The 22,355-nt window shown below is 39.5% G+C and overlaps 1 protein-coding gene across 3 annotated transcripts in view; it reads right to left on the bottom strand.

The window, feature by feature from the left end:
* SH3D19 (SH3 domain containing 19) overlaps positions 1–22,355 on the bottom strand; it is an 86,992-nt gene that overhangs the window by 35,041 nt on the left and 29,596 nt on the right. For 2 of the 3 annotated variants that reach the window (XM_030008638.2, XM_030008656.1), the window contains 5 exons: positions 11,511–11,551; positions 4,370–4,412; positions 2,985–3,132; positions 2,558–2,759; positions 955–1,947 (listed from right to left, as the gene is read on the bottom strand). In XM_030008638.2, the coding sequence (XP_029864498.1) occupies positions 955–1,947; positions 2,558–2,759; positions 2,985–3,132; positions 4,370–4,412; positions 11,511–11,551 (1,427 nt within the window). The remainder of the gene's footprint in view (positions 1–954; positions 1,948–2,557; positions 2,760–2,984; positions 3,133–4,369; positions 4,413–11,510; positions 11,552–22,355) is intronic. The other variant, XM_030008648.2, reaches the window with a different exon arrangement.

The following is a 22,355-nucleotide window of genomic DNA, read 5'->3' as shown; positions in this document are numbered from 1 at the left end:
TCACATTTGTTAACAATCATTAATATCAATTTACTGTGACAACTACACAGTATCTATGCTTCTCTTTTCAGAAAGCTGAGATGTTTAACAACAAATGAGGTTAAAAAAAGAAAATTAAAAATCATAGTCCCTTGAACAAACATTTTGTATGACACACACCATCTGTTTTAAAGCAGAACTCTCTCTGGATTGCAATGGGGCTGATAAGCTAAATCAGGACATAACTGAATATTAAGAGGGAAAAACCTATTGCTATAAAATTTAATGACAGCCCAACACCAACCTGTGTCTTTAACTAAAACAGCATTAAAAAATCGACCCCAAGTGCTTAATGGAATCAAACAAGGTTTATGAAAGGGATGTAGCTGTAGTAATTAATCTGTCCATACGAAATAATTATCTTCACTTATTAGAAAAAACTGAAGTTGCGTAACAAGCACATAGTCGCATGACAAGACAAGACAAGACAAGCCACAAAGACAGGAAAGAGAAAATTAAGCACTGGTGAGATGGACAGAGTATACCAGTATGTTTGATCACAAGTTTCCATAAACGTAACAAACATTGCTGCTTCTCTGGATGACTAGGTTTCCACTACAGAACTTCAGGCACTCAAATAAATTAGATTAGATGGTGAGAGATAAGATGTCCCAAGTTCCCCAGAGAGAATTGTGATACATTCTGGAGGTGACATCTAGCGTATAACATCAAGACTTTTATCATTATTTTAGTAATCACGTAATAAATCCAGCAGGCAAGTTCTGAGATTTATATAGCCTTGAAACCTCCCAAGTCTCAAAATCCAAGTAATTTCATAGTGATCTTGACAAAATAGAAAACCAAGAATTTCATATACACACATAAACCCCGCCAAGACAGGTAGACATAACTCACACAGGCTCATACACCTGCGAAGAGTAACCACAGGGACAGTTTAAAAAAATTTCTTCTTACCTGCTGCTGCTTCAGAACTGATGCTATCTTTAACTACACAAGCTGGATTTACAGGCAAAACGTCATCATCAAAACTGATCAGATCTCTTTCCACATCTAGTTTATTTTGCAAAGCAGGTGCTGAGGAGTTGGCTGCAGGTGACAATTCCCCCAGAGACTTGAAAACTTTTTCTTGGGCAGATACAGAAGCCCGTGGGGGAGCAGCAATCGGTTTTAGTGAGGCCAAAGAAATGGCAGGATTTTCTGCGTAACGTGACTTTTTAGGAACGAGAGGCCTCGGAGCAGGAACGGGAAATTTCTTTTGTCCATCGCTGTTCTCTGCAACTGATCCACTCCTTACATCAAGAAAATCACTACTACTACTTTTAACAAGGCCAGGTTTTGGCTTCTTTGGCAGCTCAGGTTTGGTTACAACACTGCTCCCAACTACTTCAGGTTGAGGCTGCAATTCCTTGGAAGGTGTTGATTTGCCTTCTGTCCATGCATCCCAGTCTCCTGTAATTCTGCTTACCCCTGGCTTTGGAGCAACTACTGGCTTCTTTGCAGTAACAGGTCTTGGGGTGAATGAACGAGGGGCAATTTCTGGCTTTTTTGATAATCCTGAGGTATCATTAGTTCCTTGGGATTCAAAAACTTTGATCCTTGAAACAATACTATTTTGGCTCTTTTCTGTACTCATGCTGTCCATCGCCAAGTGATTGTCTAGTAAGCTATCATCTAACAGAGGTGACTGCTGAACTGGAGGTTGCTGCCTTTTTGTGGTAGACTGGTTCACTTCTCCATTGTCTACCTTACTTTCAGTATTTTTGACCACAGGTCGGAGATTGCTTCTCGATCTTGGCTTTGGCACAGGACGTATCACAGCATTGGGATTTTCTTGGCACCTCTGACCTTCAGACACTTCAAAAACTATTAAGGGATTCTCATTTTCTGAAAGACACCTATTCAGGAGAGATGCAGAAGGCCTAGGAGGTTTAAGAGGACTCTGCCCTGCTAACAGAAAAGAAAAGGTTTCAGTTACCTATTCCAGAACACTTTATTTATGTTATTTTTTGTCAGCCATCAGAAAGGTAAACATGATGGTTTTCATTCAGAACTTACTGCTGCTTGTGAAACTGCAGTTCTCTTTCTAAAAAGATGAATGAAAAAAATATACAAACTCTAGGAAGAAGCTGAAGATTGCTAAAATGCATGGTATATACACATTGTGAGTTCAAAACTACTTGTTAGCTTGCAGCATGAGGGGCATGCAAGCAACATCTAGACTAAAGAATAGTACAGTAACTTCCCCAGCTTGGTTTGCACACTTTTCAGTCTGAACGTGTAACTGCTGCTATTCTGATTGGACATCTGACCTCCTCTGGCCTCAAAGCAATTGCCATTATAGCTGAATCGAGCAAAACTTTCAAAGTTTAATCATAGTCTGACCGTGAATGCAATGGCAGTTCTTCAGAAGAGGGGATTTTTATAGAAATTTACACCAGTAATAATTCACAGAAATTTAACTGTTATTCATATTAAATGCTGCACAGACGAATAATAAAGAACATCTTCAGGAGACAGAGTAAGGTTTGCATCAATAAGAAATCCAAACCAGCCTCACCCGGATAGCCTGCAGATTCCCAGTGTGTAGGCACACTAGTTTTTACATTACTTCCTGGCAAATGGCTGATTAGTTCCTCTGGAAAGTCAGTTTGTGTTGCAGAAGTAGTGGTATGTCTAGGAGCAGCAGCATTATTGTTATTTGTTGTATTGACTTGCACTTGATTGATTTCTTTTATCACCTGCTCATATGATGGTGGAAGCTACAAAACAGAGATAAATATTAATGTACATCCAGATGTGATCCTTTAAAAAAAAGCATATAAATTTAAAAATACTAAATTAACATATGCAGAGGAAAAGAACACTGTCATAGTCTTTTATTCAATGTGATGAAAGTCTAAGCAAGCAAAAACTCTGTTCCTCTCTAACTTAATGTGCTTTTTACCTTTGTAAATCAAACACACCTCATGTAAATTCACGCTCACCTCAGCAGGAATATGCTCATTTCTCCTCCACTGAGCATGAGATGAAGCAGAAGGGAATCCTAATCCATGAGGAGTGACAGGGTTTGCACCTGGAAACCAGGAGGATGGCCGGAGGGGTTCAGCAGCAACTATTGTAATTTCAGGACGCCTGGAAATGAAGGCAAAGGGGAATAATTACCTAAAACATTTTAAATAGTTCTTTTAAGTATAAAAGACCAAGGTTTTCTCAGCATGGGAAATCAGGTCTTTTTGATTTAACCAAAGATGTTTTTCCATTATTTCAAAGTAACTTACCTGACCTTTCTAACAAGCACTTAGGCTTCCATTCAAAGGACCTAATTAAATGCCTAAGCCAAAAAGTAGGGTTACTGGCTTCAGTGAAATAATTTACATGTTTAAAGTACTAAAACACAAGTGTAACTCAATTAGATGGAAGAAGTCTTAGTCTTCATCAGGTAATGAGAACTAATCATGTGTTTGCCCTTAGCCTGCTACAATGTGAAAACAGTAGGATAGTTAAAACTGCTTCTGGCTGGCTACCTAAAAGCTTGTCTACCCTCAGACCTCTAGGGAAACCTCCCACTTTGCTGAAGTGAGGCAGAGCAAGCCTCAGGAGGCCTTTGGGACAGGGCCTATCTGCTTACAGCACCTAGCACAATAGGGACTTCTGTGACAGTTAAGGACCCGTAGGTACTACTCCTGTTTTATCACTGTAACGACTGCTTTAGAGCATAAGCTGCCATGATGGCCCACCTTCCCAGACCACGGCCCCCAGAGTACCACTGACCAATCTAGAGTCTCACACAAAATACACTTTGATAAGTGAGTTTTGTGAGTAGATGAACCATCTGCTACAGAAGCCTCCGTCTGCTGACGGAAAAAACCTGCACAAGCATAACTTCTAAAACTATTGTAAAAAGAATTAAAAAAAAAAAAAAAAAAAAAAAGGGCTACAATTTCTTCACACCTGAAATAATGGCAGACTCAGTTCACCAACTATCCAGGTTGGTGACCTCCTTTCTCAATACCCTTTGAGAAACTGGAAGGAGGCCTGAAAGTGTGCTTATTTTCATTGTGAAGTGATTCTGTAAATAGATGTCAGGCAAGTAAAACAGTTCTGCAGAGGTTTGATGGTTGGTTGCATTTTTTTTTTGAGGACACATACAAAAGTCGATGAGAAAACTCCTCAAACTCTTAACCTACCCTGTGCTTAAGAATCACAGTATTTTTATTTTAGTCCAAGTCTAATTTACTTTTAAACACACTAAGAATAGAAAGAAGGAAAAAAATAAAATAGAGGAGAAATCCATAAAAACTAATACTGTGACACAGTCTAACAAGCCTTACAGTAACACCTAATTGCAATATAAAAAACAGCATCATACCTTCTATCCCTCTGCTGTTCGCTATGGCTAGAGGTCCGAGAAGCTATTTAAAGAAAAGAAACAAAAGTTTTGAAGAGGTTAAAATATACTGTCACAGCAATAAGATGAGGATAATAGCAGAGCCCTTACCAATCCACTATCAACGAAATGCAGAACATACAGCATCTGATCATAAATTCCAGATTTTAAGAGTGGCCAAGTTTAAAAAAAAAAATTATTTGTATTAAATATGAGGAGAAGTTTCTAAAAGGTTTCGGGTGCAGTTTCATAATCCGTTTAAGTCACTCTATGTCCAAGTTACCACCAAGAGAGATGGTCCTGTCCCCTTTTTTCTTCCTCACCACACATTCCTGCATTCTGCATTGCGGTGACCCTAGAGTAGAAACTTCTTTGTCTGTAGTCAAAACAATCCATGAATAAAACAAAAAGAAGTGTTAAACACGTCTGGCTTTGCTTTGATGGCTCATTTCTGAGATGTGTTCTTTAATCTTTTTTTAATGTCTCTTTTTGTTTGTTTTAGAGAAGGGAAAAGTACTAAGGCACAAAATCTAAGAAGCTATTTCACCCCCCTTTATGTAAAAAGAAAAAATTAAATGTTCCCAGCTAGAAACTTCCTAAAGTTTAATCACTTGTGGATTAATCTCTTCATTTTTCTATTTTTGCCATATTTATATTCAAATAATTTTTTCAATGGCCACATTATATTTTCTTTTTGATTTCTTTAGAGAGAAAAGGAAATTATCTGAGGGACAAATTTTTGCATAGCAAGTGCAATTTAGGAAGTGGTAGAGTCTTATTGTGCAAAAGCTGACAATTATGCTGTTTCTGTGCCATCACAGAATCATTAGCTGAAATCGGCAAAGCATACTTGATTCAAGAGTTGCATAGCAGTGTGTCAAACATACCTCTTCCACAGGGCATTTTTGATGTGCACTATTCATGAGTGCTAGAGGAAAAAAAGAAGGGGTTACAGAAGAGGAAGAGGAGGTGAAGGAGAACAAACCAAGGCTTCAGAGTGACAGAAACCATGATCAAATGGGTTAGTCACGCAAGGATAGCGCACGTGCCAGTGTTGTAAAAGGACAATTGTAATGTCTATTCACAATATAGTTTCTTAAAAAACTAAAATAAAAGCAGATTTTATTTCTAGTCTCATGCTGATTTTAACAATGGCTGTTTAGAAGCTTCCCTTGCAATAAATTAACCGTGAAGAATATAACTGAATATGGAAACATCCACTGTATGGCTCAACAAAGAGCCACTGGAGGAACAAGGATAGGGAAGTCAAATCTCTTTGAATGCTTTATTTAGTTTAAAATCATGGTTTATTTGGGTCTGCACTTTTTCCCTTCCAAAAATAATGGGTTAGACTGAGGAGTTGATACAGATGCAAAGCAGATGGGACCCCATAATTTATACTCTCACCTATCAAAGAGATATGGGCAGGCAGGCTGATCCTAATAAGAGGCACACCTCAAAGTTTCAGGCATGACTGCAATTCTCCTAAACCAGTTCTGTAAAAATTGTTTGCCTAAAATAAGTAAATAAAAATCCCCTACACCTCACCTTCACTTTCTTCTTCAGAGATCTTAACACAGCACTGATCTAATACACACATTAAAGAAAAAAAAAACAAACTCACCCAAACCAACCAATTCCAAGGTTACTTTTGCAAAGAGGATGGAAGAAAGCATTCATTTGGTAAATGTATTCAATACAACTGCTTGGGGTATAGCCAAATTACAATGATAAGGGCATTAGAAATAAAAGCTAATTAATGAGGGATGTAAAACTGAACTGATAAACCTGTTAAATTCTTTCATTCTTTCTTCGAGATAAATTTTACATGCTGTTTTCTCCTGTGAGACTCTAAATGTACTTCTATTTATTAAAGTTATTAAAACAAATAAGAAAAACCTAGAAAAAGTCTGAAAGACCTTTTTCCTCTCTTAACATAGGCAAAAAGACTCCAGTGAGGCATCTATGTAATCCATCAAACTCCAAATTTCAAGTAAACAAGTAAACTCACTTGAAAACAACACATTTAAAATATTTATATAAAAATAACTTTACTAGTAGATATAAACACGTCTTTTCAAAAGGGCTAATAGCCAAGCCATCATATGTTTTCAGAATGTGCTCATTCTGCCTGAAAAAAATAAATCTCCCAGGCATTTATGGAATTAAGCTACTTCCATGTACATAAACATTTCATACAAACATTTATTTTTTAAGGACCTTGACAAAGTTCTTCCCTCCTTCCATCAAACACTCCCTTCTTTTTGCTGTCACTTTTTTGTTACAACCACACTTTTAAAACATCTTTTGTTTGGAAGCTCTTAAATACACAGTAGGAGCAGAGGTGAAAGCTACTGCATCTTCTGCTTTCATGTATTTCTTGGAGTTCCACAAATGCTAGGGAAAAGAAAATACAAACTTTCTAAATAATCCTTGCACCCAGACTTGCACAGCTTTCATTCCTTTACCATTTCAAAGAAATGAATTTGAATTAAAAAGTGTATGAGAGAAGACAAGAATTTTTAAAACACAGCAAACACCTGATTTGAAAACAAAAGAAAAAAAACCTGCAGCCATTTTTCTGGCCTCGTGGTCTTTTGATCCTGTAAGTCACTCCTTTTGTGGATTGCCTTGAAAAAGCATGTTATTAATTTCTCCCCCAGATTTCAAATTATGACAGCTATAAGATTTAAAAACCCTTTCTTCCATCAGGGGAATCAATGGAAATGTATTTCCAAGACAGTTGGCTCCTCAACTTCCACACTAAGAAATGCTCAGGATGAGAATTGTTGACATTTCCAGAAGCATATGCTTAGTGGTATTAAGTAAAAGGTAAACAAACTGGTTAAAGAAGGGATGGGAGAGGAAAAACTCAGTGCATAAAATCTGCACTTTCTCATCTTATAACTTTATTGGTCTCAGGGGAAAGAAAAAAACATCAAATCAACTCATAACATTGTCACTATTTATTTCCATTAGTGTCAATGAGGCATCTAAATGTGTTTAACCTAGTATAGTAGAATTTAAGCAAGTAAAGGATTAATGGTAATACTGTAAATAGAGGACAGATCAGTGACTTATAGATTCATTTTTTGTACATTTTTCTTACAAGCACTATTTAGTGGGCTTTATCCAATTATTTTTGAATGTGCAGTGGTAAAGGGTACTCAGTTTGTGCTGTATACTTATGTTTAGAATGTTTTTCCTCTATTGTTTCTTCTCGGGGTCCTACTTTTCAAGTGCACTTAATATGTCATTTGTATTTGAAACACATACATATTATGGTGCAGGGGGCATTTTAAACTGCGAGATCAAGATGCCTGTAAGTACATTAACCATTATACCACAAACCCATGAACTGTGATGCTACAGACAAGCTGGTGGCAACAGAAGTCTGACATGCACTTTTGAGTCTTTGGAAGAGAGCTAGGCTAGAACTTAGTCTTTCAGGCAATCTTTTAAGGCAATATAGAGGCAACTATGAAGTTCATTCAGGGATCTGCTGAGATACCACCCTGCTGTGAGCACTGAGCACTTCCGCAACATAGACACTGCATAATAATATTTCTATGTTTCCATTAGCAAATCTGTGTGCAATACTGAACAGTTTTGTCATTGCAGAGTGTTTTACAAGTAAGTTTCATTTTGCATCAAAGATTGGAACCATAGCCTCAAATAGCCCCAGCCTTGTGGGAAATCAAGCTCCAAATTTTTCTGGTGATTTTTATCTATTGTCCTTCCAGCAGCTGTGAGTAAACACAATCCTGCCAATTAACTATTTCAGTTAATTCATATTAACTATTATTAATAGGTTTAAAAGTAATAATATTACTTTCTACAACAAGGACATGTGCTAATATTTAAAAACACAGCTTCTTTCAATGCTTTTTTAACACCGGGCTAGACATTTCTACCATCAATCCTATGAAATGTGTAGACTATTAGACTGAAAAGTTATTTTTCTCACTATATAGCTGCATAGGAATAAAGATTATTCATTATAGCGTCTCAAGGAGAGCCTCAAGAGTGGGCAAACACTCCCTCCCTTACCTACAAAGTAATACATCACAAGTGCTGACAGAATGGTCCCATGCCAGAGGCAACACTTGTGGTCTTTGCAATACCAAAGGTGTTACATGGCTGTGGAGGCCCTTCTTCAGGGAACACTAAAAGGAGCAGGTAATCCTCAAGCCAAAACCAGAAAAAAAAAAAGTCTAATTTCACCCAAGATCTGATTAGACTATTTCTGTAAAAGTGGGGGTTCAAACTAATTGGAAATTTTCATGCATCTCTGAAGTAAGAGTTGAAGCTTTTCTCCTGATGGCACAAGGGGGAGGTCTTGCTCCTTTTCCTCTAGTTCTTCTAGGCACCTCAGGGAAATGTTAGGTTATCTGACATTAGAGCTGGGCTGATTTAATACTTGAATGTAGCTAAAAGAGATGGTCATGCCCAATTTCCCTTTCAAACATGGACTTTTGTCCCCCCTTGAACAATCATTAGCATGCATATGACCCCACAGTAAGTGAGCTCAGAATGTTAAATAAAAAAATGAGCACTTTCTGTACAGTTTTTGTCGATTTTCTCTCTTTGAACCTGCTCACCTTGGGCTCAGACCACCAGCAGCACAGGAGAAGGAACGTGCCACCCCCAAGAACAATCTCTGTTTCCTCCCTCTGCTTCCCAGCTCCAGTTCTTCTTTGTGCAACTTCAGTGAGGGAACTGATAAAAAAATAACCTAGGGGGGTGATGGAGATTCCTCTTCCCACCCCCAGTGAGGTCAAATACCCTTTTCACAGCTGACCAAACTGCTGGGCACCATAGAGGCTCGCATTGCTGCTGAATAAAACCTGCATAACTACACCCTTAAAGCAAGCTGGTAGTTTCACTCCAGTCTGACAATAATGATTTATGAAGGCACTTCACTCCTTCCTACACCTTTCCTTGGGCTGTATGTTCCTGCCTCTGCATGATTCCCTGCATTATGCCAGCCCAAATGTTTGTGCAGATGGGGAGAGAATGAGGTCACAGAATTGATCTGGTTGGGAAAAAGTGGGAGCCAAAAGAACCTAGGAAGCCCCCAAGCAAAACAAAACAAAAATTAAAAACAAATAAAACCCACAGCCAAAAATGGCTGCAAAACTGCCAAATGGGAAGCCACAGTCTCAGAGTGCATACAAGCTGTTACACATCCTTCATTCAGCCGCATACTTGCTTAGAACAGAATGAGAATGGAACAAGCCTGCAGGTTCTTCCAACATTTTAGGGCAGCAGACTTGCTTCTGTAGCCCTGTTCTGGAAGGGTGGGGAAGTGAGCAAAAACATTGTTCCCCTTTGCCTCACTACTGCAGCAGTTGGCTTGCCACTTTTTACTTTCTTTGGCATTTTTGTGCATGTTGCTGCACTAGCATAAATGGCAATAGTTTCACTGATTTCAGTGGGAGCTGGCCTGAGACCATCATTAAAATTCCAGGGGTAACTTTTGAAGAGTTGAGATTAAAAAATCACTCATGAGCACATCTCATGTTCACATGCTTGCTTTCTTCAAGCTTGTTGGGCTCACTTTTCTGAGTTCTACTGCATCAAACAATTGAAACAAAATTACACTGTCTTTCTATCCAGAGTTGTAGTCAGGGTGGCTGAAAGGAAGATAAACTCTCTTCCTCTTTGGCCACAAGACACCGATACAAAGTCATATAAAGCATAGTCCACAGGTTGGAAAGTTGAAACCCTGCACATACCTATCTTGTTTCTTGAAATTAGAGATAAACAGCCCACAGAATGTGATTAAGAAATAAAGATAGATTTCTAACTCTGCTAGGGAAATAGACTCTTCCAGAGGATACCATACTTTTTCCAGATTAATGGCAAGGGGAGTTAGGAATTATTCAGGGTCCATTTTTAACTTAGGTCCATCCACAGGTATGGTTACTGGCATACAAAGAACTATGGTTTCATATACAATGTCCTGATATGCGCATGGAGATTTTTTTTCTAGCTTATCATCTGAATAATTCACATGGTACTTACATTTCATCATAGTTATTTACATATCAATATTATTAGGTATAATGTTATCGGATATGAGCCAGGGCTTCTTGACTAGATTTTTTTTTTTACATGATTGTGCCTCAAAACAAAGTATCACTTGCTACTATATTTTTAAAAACACAGAGGTCAATTGCTTAATGATCTTTTAGACGGTTTCTCAGTTAGACGAGGTACTGGGGCTTAGGCAGTCTGAATCAATTTCTGACTCCACCACAAAAGGCCCTCTGTGATCTGGTGCTCTCTGTTTTGCAGTTTCCTATCTATGGCAGCAACAGCACAGATAAAGTGCTGCATTTTAACTACAGCATCATGTAGACTTGATCTGAATAAAGCTTTCATGATCCCCTTTGACTACCTCCAACCTAATCCATACTAATGAGCCCCTGACTAATAGGTCCAGGAAACACAAATCAGTAGTACATACACTAATTTATTCTTCCCCACAGCAGAATCCTAAGGGTTGTTTCATTAATATAAAATTGAAACCATGGGCAGAAGGGAAATAAAAATAAAAAGTGGAAGAAAGAAACAGCATAAAATACTTTGGAAGATGCACCTAAAGAAATTCTCTGCCTGGAAATATCATGAGCAGGGAAAGGGAAAGAGGAGTTAAACAATGAAATCAGGGAAGAAGAGTTTGGACTTTCATTCAAGATTTATAAACAATTTTTTTTCCAAAATGAGCCCAGTGCATGAGTCTAATCCTGTCCCCAGGACAGTCAATGAGCAGTTGCTGCAGATTTCTACTAAAATAGAACAATCTTCTGTTTTGTCAAGTGAACTAAAAATTGGGCACGTGTAATCCAAATTCTTTAGAGATGGATCACATCTGTGCACAAATGCATTAGTGCATAAATAAGAAAAGGTTAGTAACTGGCAAGAAGGAACAGCCCATCAGCAAAGCAAAAACATGGTCTAACGTGAAGCAGAAAAGAGAAAGAAAAAGAAACTACAGCCCCCCCAAAAGCCTGCTAGCTACTTTGTTTTCACGTATAAAGTTAACCAGTTACTAAAAACGAAGATGTAGCAATCTTACAATATTATGGTTCTCAAAAAATAGGAAAAGTAGACTTACATCTCTTGATCGCTGCTCTTATGGATGACAAGGGTCCTTGGCTTAATAAAGAAAAAAAAATTATTACAATGTGGTTAATGTCTCCAAGAAAAAACAACTAAGTAACATCACGCAGAAATTCCCCATATATTATAAAGGGTTTGCCAAGTGCATTTTTCCCCTAGGTTGATATCTTCCAGAAACTTGTTCAAAACTCCTGGAGTATATACAACCATATCCAACCCTTCTAATGAAAACCAGGTTACAGCTTAGCTGCAAGACTCTGCAAAGATAGAAAGCCAATTATTAAAACCATTTTTTTCTCTCAATTCCGTGTTGAAGTTCATATTCTGTCTCATTTGACAGGAAAACTTGGAAAAGAGCCCATGTGGGTGTGCATATTCTCAGATTATAAGCATTTAATGACTTAACATTCTTGTAAATAAATAAAACTTACACAGCTGAGTAAAAAACTACAACCCCTTTGCTAAATATTTTTAACAATTACTTAACAATTTATCTTCCCTTTCAGTAGAGATTGCAGTTTTCAGTAATAACTTGGTGGGTGGGGTTAGACAGGAAGACAACATGACCAAAAATTTGTTGATACACAACGACAGAAAAATGTTTCCTTTTGCCAGCTCATCTGTTTTCTTGGTAAGACTAAGGTTTCCGATGCCTCTCTTCTGAATGTCTTATTTAACAGATACAGCAGTCCTTACTATTTCTGCAGGTAAAACCCAAAACTAACCAGGACACTTGGGATTATAATTTTCAGAAAGTGTTGCTAACTTGAAGAACATGGTATTAATAACCTGCCACTTGTGCAAAGCTACAGAAGAGACTAAGAAAACCCAACACACAACTACTTTAGAAAAGGACTTTTTTTGCTCTATTTTCTTTTAAACATGGCAGGTAAAGAATCCTTCTTGGTAAGAAGCCTCTGGACGTGCTGAATAGTCTTTTCAAAGGCTGAAAATAAATAGACTGTATCTGGCTGAAATTAATACAATATCTTAATTACAACAGAAAGTTATACTAATCAAGTCTTTTCCGGAAGGCTTCCACCACAGCCTTCATCAGCGGTGTAACAGCAGGAATGTTAGTACAGGGAGGGCATTAGCATTTTAGCACTGCTCTCGCTCTGCCTGCAGCAGGCACGCAGCACACCAACTCCGTCAGGGCTCAGTTTAGCTCCACACGCACTTCCACTGCAATTGCTGATGGCTGCAATTACTCCAGTGGGATGAAGAATAGGGGGATTTGGAGGAGAGAAGAAAGAGACAGTCAAAAAGGACGTGGACGAAAATGTCCTACAGTCATTCTGAAAACTAATTAAGACTAGAAATGAATGTTGCTCTGACTGAACTGTTTTCTGAAATAGTTTGGCTAGTCTAGGATAAACAATGCCTATTTGTCTGGTTTCAGAAACAGTTCAAATGTGGCTTGGCCCCTATCCACACAGCTAGCAAAGCTGCGTTAGAAAACATTTCTATCAGTCATATTTCGCTGTGCATTCTCAGCAGAAAAGGATTCTAATTTTCCTTCAAAACGTCCCATCATAATGCAGCCTTATCTTTAAGAAACACTTTTAGTTGTATCTTCCTCCCAGATGTACCCCAGACTCCTTTTTTTAATTCCTTGTAACTCAAGTCTCTTTCTTTTGGATGTTCATTTTTGAAGCTTTATTCTTCTGCTTTCATTGCTGTGAATAACTACAATCTTTAGGGTTTTATTTTAATCATATTTAGTATCAGAAAGGAGGGAGACTCAAGTCTGGTAACATGAATCTGAAATCTTCTGGAGTAGCAAAAACTTTCTATAGTCAGAATTCAAGACTTACTTAAGCTTTATAGCAGGAAATTAGGAAATCTATAAAGTATGCATATTCAAGTATCAGTAAGAACCAAAAGGAGCAAGTTAAGTTCTTTCTTCCACCAGCAAGAGCCCTTTGACCCATTGCAATTTGCCTCAGAATCCGATGAGCACTTTCAGATATAAGCAGGTATTTTTGGCTAGAAATCATAGAAGTCATCATGTAGGCAAAAGTTCAAGTTTTCCATGCAACATGAGGACCAAAAAGGTATAGAAAAGGATCTTAAAATCAAAATACAAAAAACAAAGAAGCAAAACCTTTCACAAAACCAATCTAGTGAAGTTGAAGTATGGATATATCAAGAGCAAGGCAGTACAAGTATGCAACTATCCATGTAATTTAGAACCCAGGATAACATGGTTCTGTTAGAAAATTTATGAGCTTACAGGCAAAACAAGTTGTTAGCAGATAGTTTTTCTTTTCCACTTTCCATTAACAGGTCACCCATCAACAATCTTTTGGCAAAGCACTACACTTCCTACCCCCAGGAGAGTTTGATTCACATTTAGCTTAGAATTATTTAAGCCCTTTAAAAACATGGGAATGGGAGTGGATGTAGAAATTGCCTGCCCCCACCCCATGAAGCCCTGTAAAGGAACTACAAATTCCCTAACTTTGTTATACACTAAACCCCAGTAATTTAAATAAGATGCTGTTCTTGGGGCAGCTGGTGATTTTGCCCATACTTTATGCTGAGCTAAGCCCTCCCCGTTCCACAGGCAACAATTTTCTGGTCTCTTGTCCTGTCTTGCAAAGAGAGAAGTGGTAAGGTTATTAATATCCTCCGTGGTGAGGTTATTAATATCCTCCTCTGCTCCACAGTTAATGACACATTTTCTCTCAAGCCATCCAAATAATTAACATAACCAAATCGAATTTAATTCTCCTATTTGATGAGGTAGAAGCTGAAGCAATTACTCTACTGTATGGAGTCCCTGCCTCTTTCCCACCTCCTCCTCCTGTCCATAAGGCACAGCAATGAACCAAAGCACACACAAAATCCCCACAAACGCACATGTCAAAGAAAAACAAAAAGGGAAGAAGTTTAATCTGCGTGGGATCTCTGATCCTGGTCCCAGTGTGACTCCCCCAACAGTTACATCAGAACACCTGAGGGGACAGTGTGACAATAACTAGCCCCTGGGGGTGGGGGACAGCAGCTCCTGCGTCACCCTGCAATGTACATAAGCAAAGTCCAAACTCATTTTGCTGGAAGAAACCAATGCAGACAGCAGGAAGTTTCAGAGCATTAAAGACTGATACACATTAGCTCCAACATTAGCTCCAACACCAGCCCAGCCATACCTAATACGGAATAAGTAAAGATGCAAACTATTCATCCATCCCCCGCACAATTTAGGGTGCAGGAGTGGACAACCAGAGCAACTCTTCTGACATCTGCATATTTATCCTAGACCTCACTGTTAATTTAAAGCACAAACTTTGTTTCATGTCCAGCTTCACCTGCCAGCCCCTCAAAAGGGGGAACTAACCCACCTCTGTCAGGCCTTCTGCACACCCAAACCAACCCACTCAACAAGTTCAGAAGGGATCTGCAAGCTGCTGTACCCACTATGCTGAAAGCAGTTGGGTGCTTTAAGTCAGCAGTAATATGAAAAGGGTCCCATGGGTCACCGTTTCTGAGAGATAAAGAACCCAGAGTGGTGTGTTTGAAGTTGTTAAACACCTACTCACTCTTCCTGGCAGGCTTTATTCTGGGTTTCAAGGACAGGTTTTCTAAACATAAACACTTGAGGAAAACACTTAAAAAATGTATTTTAGGTCTGTGTATCGGGGAAATAAAATTCCCACAAACTAGACTGGGCAAAGAGCTGTAAACTGTTCAGTGGAGTAAGTGCACTTACTGTGTATAAATCATGGGCTCTCCCTCGTTAGGGGCTCTGCTCCAACACTTTTACTTGCAGTGAGCAGTGTCTCTCTTCAAATGCAACTTTAGTGTAGCTACAGTATTTCTCAAAGGCCCGCTCCTGCGGGGTGACTCCTGACCCAACACAGCAACCGTGCGAGTATCCCTCGCCTGAACAGTCCCCACACAGCAGCAGAGGGGAGGTGCTGTTCAAATGGAATAAAGCTCGTATCACACGGGCATCTCTGAGCAAGAAGGCAGGGATTTGTGCGTGCCCGGAGCAGGACAGCGTTCAAGTCACGCGTTACCGGAGCAAAGAGGCCAGGAGGCTACCTTTTCACCCACAAGTCTTTCAGCTGTTTCAGGAGCAGCAGTGGCTCCAGCTGAGCCGAGGGCACCTCACAGACATGTTCCCACCAGCCGGCTGATGGTGAGACAGCTCTGCTGCTGGGCGCAAACAGGCAGAGGAGTGCTGGGCTTTACCTGCCTCTGGAGAACGCAGGCAGTACTGGTTTGTGACTGCTCCCTCCTGCCTGCAAGCATACCAATAGCCGTTTAGGGGGGGTCTCCCCAGGCTATCTACAGTCTTCTGACCTATGGGTTGTGGTACCGCTTGGGATACAGAAGACATCCCAAGCTACGGTCCTGTCTCAGCATCTCTCCTTCATCCACTTCCACCAGTCTCCTATTGGCTGGCATGGGATTCTCAGCAGGAATCGAGCAACCCTCCACAATGCCTGCTCCCTTTATCAGAACCAGGACCTTTGGTTTCTTTATCTAAACTGACATAACAATGAACATTCTACAGGAAAACTGATTGCAATTCTTTCATACATCACTCTAGACATACACAAAAGCCCGGTGGGGAAAAAAAAAAACAATGAAAAAGAATGATCACTTGTTCTATAAAATTAATATACTGAAGCATCTGCTGCAAAGACTCAAAATTAATCCTTCACGTCATGTTATACGAAGCTTTTCTTAAAGTATCAGTCCTTAGGTTCACATACCTGTGTAAAAGCTTTTTAACATATTTTTAATTCTGATGGTTATTGACCCTGTCTTACACACACACAGAGTAAAAAAAGTTAAAATGTTGCTCTTTTCAGTGTCTTGTGACTTCTTGGAATGTGAGCCAAGAATTTTTAAATAGCTGATGTTGAAATTACTGTCAGGCAAAACACTAGTTTAATAAAAGGCATCACATATGCCTCTCAGTTACTTTAGAAATCATGCCATCTTTATAACAGCCAGTGTACTACAGTGTAACATTTTTTAAACATATTAGAAGACATTATTCCAAACACAAAATGTTTAAAATGACACCTAAATGATTTCACTGCAGACTGAGTCACAGAAAGATGTTAGTAATTTTATAGTTAAATTAAGGGTGGTGCAAAAGATCAGATTTACCACCACCCTGACACCGGGCCAAAGACAGACCTGTTAGTTTGACCAAAAAGCTCTCAAAGTTAGGACAGAAGAGTCACAGCTATCCCATCTTCATGATGTGGATGCAGTAGACAGAACTGTATTAATCCTGTGGATTAAGTGAATCTACACTGAAAATGTATCCACAGTGATCAACCTCTTCAATGCCTCTACTGCAGAGAACTCCCAGTCCTCCACGTGACAGTGTAAATTAGATTACATGACACACGGACTCTGGGTGCAGTTTACCCATTAGTGTAAGAGAAGTGGAGACTGCGTAGCTGGTAGTCCCACCTTCCCCACACTCACCATTTCCACCAGCTCTCTTGTGTTGGTGCTGACGTGGTCACAAGCCTGCTGGATCAGCCACGTGATTTTGCTAACAAACGGTCCCATCCCAAACATCCCGATTAGTTTTCAGCCAGACAGGCCGACTGCTCCAGCTGGCTGCGTAGCCACAGGAGCACCAGGGTGACGCTGGAGAAGCGGTGGGAGCGGACAGCTGGGGAGGCCAGCGGCAGTCCTTGGGGTAAGCAGCTCAGCCTCTACTCACAAAAACAAACCTTAAGTCCATGCCTCTGCAGCTAATCTGACAGCAAATCACCAAATGCTGGCTATGCCTCAAGTCAGAGGTTCTTCTCACCCCTCAGTAGCAGTTGATCCACTCTTGGTTGTTTATTTTTCCTGTTAGTGCTGGTCATCCAGATTGGCTCACTGGGAGATCAGACAAGCACCAGAAAAAAAACCAGCTGGCAGCAGCCTGGCACCACAGTGGCCTCTCTGTAAAATGAAGACACACTCTCACGTTCTCTGCTAAATCATGGGGTATTGTCACGGCCCTACAGGTACAGGAGGCTAATAAAGATCCAGTCACCTAGGAAATCACATGCTCAACAGTACAGATCTGGTCACCTAGGAAATCAGACTCACCCCGGTACAACTTTACTTCTCTCTTGGGTCCAGCCCCAAAAGCAAGTAATCCTGAACCAGTAATTAAGTCCAGTGACAATTCAATCCTCATCACTATGCTGAGGATGTCTACTTCTACGTTACTTAATGAATGCCACAATTGCGACTTCCCACTGTCCGGACAAGTGAGGATGTACTTAAGAAGCAGCTAAAATCCAGCTGCTCAGCTAATTAAAACAGCTCGCATGGATCAGCATAGGGAAATCCTTTCAGGAATTACTCTCTAGCTGTTTCTTCAACCACTTCTTACATATTCATGTGCTTGTCACTGTCATACTTGGGGATCATATTTTACCAACCTGAACCTTCAATTTTAAGGCAGAACACAGGCAGGAATTCAAAGCAGATAATGGCAGCAGATGATAAAATTTCACACTCCGATTCTCACAGCAACATGAGGTTGCAACAGCTTCCACACTTAGTTATGTCCAGCTTAGACCCTGAAGCTGAAACACCCCCCAAATTTTTTGCAAATCTGAGTCGCTCAGCTCATGTGCACCCTGAATTAACTCTTTCCTGATCCAGAGCTACGGACATGCTAACTAGATTTTCCCTAGCATCTTCTTTCAGACAACAACCTGAGCTGAACTGCACCTTGCCCCTGAAGATCACTGTATGAACACGCCCACTCCAGAAAGGCAAATCCTCAGAGCATGATTCAAGTTACTCTCCATCTTCATTGTATATTGACTGATTTTAGCTCCCAATACAATGTACATTACAAGAACAGAGGGTTCTGCTTATTGAAGAGTTTGGCCCTCCTGCAACAGCTAAGAAGATCCTCCTCTATACCACCTATCAACATATTTTTACTCATTGTTGTGATAAACCTGCTAGTATGTTTTGATTAAAATTAATAAATAGTATTTATGCTTTAATGACAATTTAACCTTGGTAGTAAATATTTCTAGAAGTAGAAAGCACCTATAATTTTAATAATAGCATAATAGCAATGTAGCACTGTAAATGTAAATGCAAGTATCACTGAATTGTCACAGTGATAGTGACAGAATACTTGCGCCCAGCCAGCAGTACATTCAGACACAAAAGGGTTAAAAAACTGAAGGGAAGAACCAGCTCTTTCAGATAAAACAACTTAGCTGTAAACTGCAGCTTCTTTTGATGGAAATTCTTTACCATTAAAGTCTATGTAGTTTCAGCATCTGCAAACGGAGAAAGATGACAGTGCCCTACTTCTACAGTTAAACAATACGAAACAAAGCTTGTTTCTGAAGAATGGTTCTTTGGTTCAATTATTTGCAGTAGCATTTCAGTCAGTAAATCAAAGCCCTCTCTAGCCACTGACAGGACATTCTGCTCGCTTCATACATCTCTGTACATCAAATACAATCTGGTGGCTGAATGAGCTCCAAAACCTTTGTAATTGACATCACAGATGAATAAAACCCGGTTTAATCATGAAGGATGAGCAGGACAAAGGCATAAAGAAAACCTGTAGATCTGGATCCACAGGATTCAAGATATCTTTACAGGGCTTTACCTATTAAAAAGTATGGATATCAGATTTTCTTCAAACAGTCTGTGTACTTCATAGAACATATAAGTAGAGCGTTAAGGTTATCTTTAAGTTTTGTCAAGGGGGAAGTGGTATGTGAATGTCCTCATATGACTAGAAGCATTAATAATGATTACTAACAAAACAGATAACACTTTGCTTTACAACAGTATCTTAAATCCCTACTAAACCAGCTACCTGCAGATCAGCAAAGAGAAAAGAATAGGGGATGCGGGGAGAAATCACCCAAAGTAACAAAAACCCAGGTGTATTTCAGCTGGCCTTCTGAAAATATAGAGGCTGAGAAGCTTAGGAATAGAAACACAACAGAGCATGGCTCCAGAGAGGAACAAGCAGGAACTAAAGGGTGTTGACTGCAAGGGCAAGAACTCAGCAGGACCCAGAGAATGCATGAGCTGGAGGTGAGGAATCCAGAGGAGAATGCTCTGGTGCTTGCAAGCTTACAGACTTCAAAGACTTCAGAACAGTAATCAAATCGCAGGAACAAGGTATAGGTGTTTCTTACTTTGCCTAGATCTGTTTGTTTCCTGTGTAAAAATAATCTGTAAAATATAGGCCCATTTGCTTCAACTATTGTGCATCCTTTGAGGAGGAAACTAGTGTATGTACGAGGAAGGAGTTCCTGGGGAATCTTGAGGCATCTTAAGGCCTCTGGCAGATGGATAATTGAGTCACACTTCCAAGGGACAGTACCAAATAGCTTCTACACTCAGCAGTTAAGATAGTATCTGGATCCTGCCTAACCAGAGATTAACAGCACACAATTCCATGTACAATATTTCTGTAATACAAAAATCAGCCATTTGAGAAGCATCCAAAATATAAAGTTCAACCTAAACCACAGAAGTGGGATTACAAGAAGTGTTCGATGCTGGTGTGACATCAGTGCCAAAAAATCAGCTGAACACTTTTGAGAATTTCAAAGTAAGACTATGGCCAATGCTGAGCTCTTTGACAAGACCCATCCCGTAGGGTTTCCACGCTCCTTTAGCCGAACTGAACTTCTTCATAGGCCATCCAAGTCAAATATGCAGTGTGAATTGTGCTGGAGTTTAAGTTTAGCTGAGTGAGGAAACAAAAGGAATTTCTTCATTTTTTTAATTACAGATGTACATTGAGAGCAAAGACATTTGTTGTGAAGGGGCAGCCTATAAGACAGGTGTATTAATACATATACATCAAATATAGTGAAATCTTAATTCAGCACTTAAAAACAAGAAACAAAAACCCAAAAACCCTTCTACACTGTAAATGTGAACCAGCAGCCAAACAACGTGTGTAAGAATATTACAAGGTTACCTATATAAAGAGACATACTGGCTTCAAACTGGCCACTTATATTTATAAATAAAATCAATCATTTAACAAGCATCAGAAACACTCATTTTCAACCCTCCCATGTTAAAGCCTCGCAAAAGTAAAACTATCTTCATGCATGATCACATCTTGTTCCAATGGACTGCTGACTCACAGAGTTACACCCTACAGTACATGGGGTCCATGAACTTGTAACAGTGGCCCTTACAGAATGCACAATGCACAGAAATTGTAAAATCAAATCTCATAACCACACCCTTCACCAGACCTGTCTTTCCAGAAAGTGACCTGCATGCAGCTCAGTCAGAGAAATGGCGTGTTTGCCTATACACTTCCTCCAAAAACACTGAAATGCTTCCTTTTCTTCTATATCACAGATATCGACAGAGTTTTTTTGGTTACAAAATACAGAGAAAGATTCATCAGAAACTTGCACTACATAACAACAAACCATACATTCATACCTCTGTAGGTCTACAATGTTTACCTCCAAGTTTAAATATGACCTTAAACTGCAGTCCTTTTTATTCATTCACAAAGATCCAGCAACTCTGAGATTAAGGTGAACCATTCCGAAAAAATACACATCAAAGATTATTTTTCAACAGAGAGGTTTTTACATACTCAAAATCTTTTCCAAGGGTGAAATAGAAGCATCAACCATAGAAGCCAGATTTTTAAAATCACACTTATGCCTACAAAACCTGCATCTATCCCAAACACACTGCAAAACCCTGATAGGCGGGCACAGCACTGAAATTGCTGTAAGAGCACTCAAAATACCTACCTCAACAACTGAGAGAAGGTCTTTAACCAATGGGGACACTTCTCCAGTGAAACAGATCTCATCTTTGAGCAAGTGACGTTACAAACGTACTACAAGACAAGAGGAACTTCCTCCACCCTCAATCATATAGCCTGGCTGCCTTACAACATCATGGACCTCAAATTATATGTCAAATCAGTAAATACTGCAGCCTCTAATGGATGGTTATAGCTTGGAAGAAATAATCACTATCATCACCTTTCACCACTCAACTAAATTTAGCTTCAGAAACAAACACCTTGTAGAACAGATTGAAGCAGACCTTTCCAGAGCAACAGTCGTAAGAAATAACTTGCCAAAAGATTTCACAGCCGTGGAAATCAATGTCCCTCCCTAGCCTGTAGGAATCCCCCAAACACATAGGTCTTTCACGTGCTCCTCCATGCACTTCAAACAATGCACCATATGGCATCAGGTAAATTAGGCAGAGCAAACTAAAGAGCCACAAAGCATCAGGTTCAGCTTACTCAGGAGACTGAAAGAATAGAAAAAACAGGGACCAGTGGGGTTACCCTTCCCTCGTAACAACCACTTCACCTCTGACCTCTGACCCTTGATCCCAAATCCTTACAAAAACAGGCTTAGAAAATAACCTTTTTTTTTTTTTTTTTTTTTTTAAATCTCCAGTGCAGCTTAAAGGCTCTGGATTCAGATAATAGGTAATTTCTCTAACCTCTGCTCTCAGCGATGCCCTTAACTCCAAAGGCAGTAAATTGTTCCTGTCCTTTTTCTCATGTCAGCCAACAACCTTACCTCCCTCTTCCCTTGCTAACATACCTCTGAGCCTCCAAAAGTAATAGTGACCTTTTCCTTAAGACTTCCTAATTGATTAACACGATCTATTTAAACCCAGAACAATGGCACTTTAATTTTCTCAAGAAGCAGCAAAGCTATAGGGAATGACAGCTCAGTGTCTTACACTACAGGATGTAGAAAACATTATATAAAACTAGCAGACACCAAGTTTGAAAGAGTCAGACTTTTCAGCATGCAACATGAAGTTAAGCTATGGCATTGCTTACTACAAAATACTGTGGGTGCTA

Source organism: Aquila chrysaetos, chromosome 1 (genome assembly GCF_900496995.4).
Source record: "Aquila chrysaetos chrysaetos chromosome 1, bAquChr1.4, whole genome shotgun sequence".
Taxonomy (NCBI): Eukaryota; Metazoa; Chordata; class Aves; order Accipitriformes; family Accipitridae; genus Aquila; species Aquila chrysaetos.
This window is presented reverse-complemented; position numbering and strand designations above follow the sequence as displayed.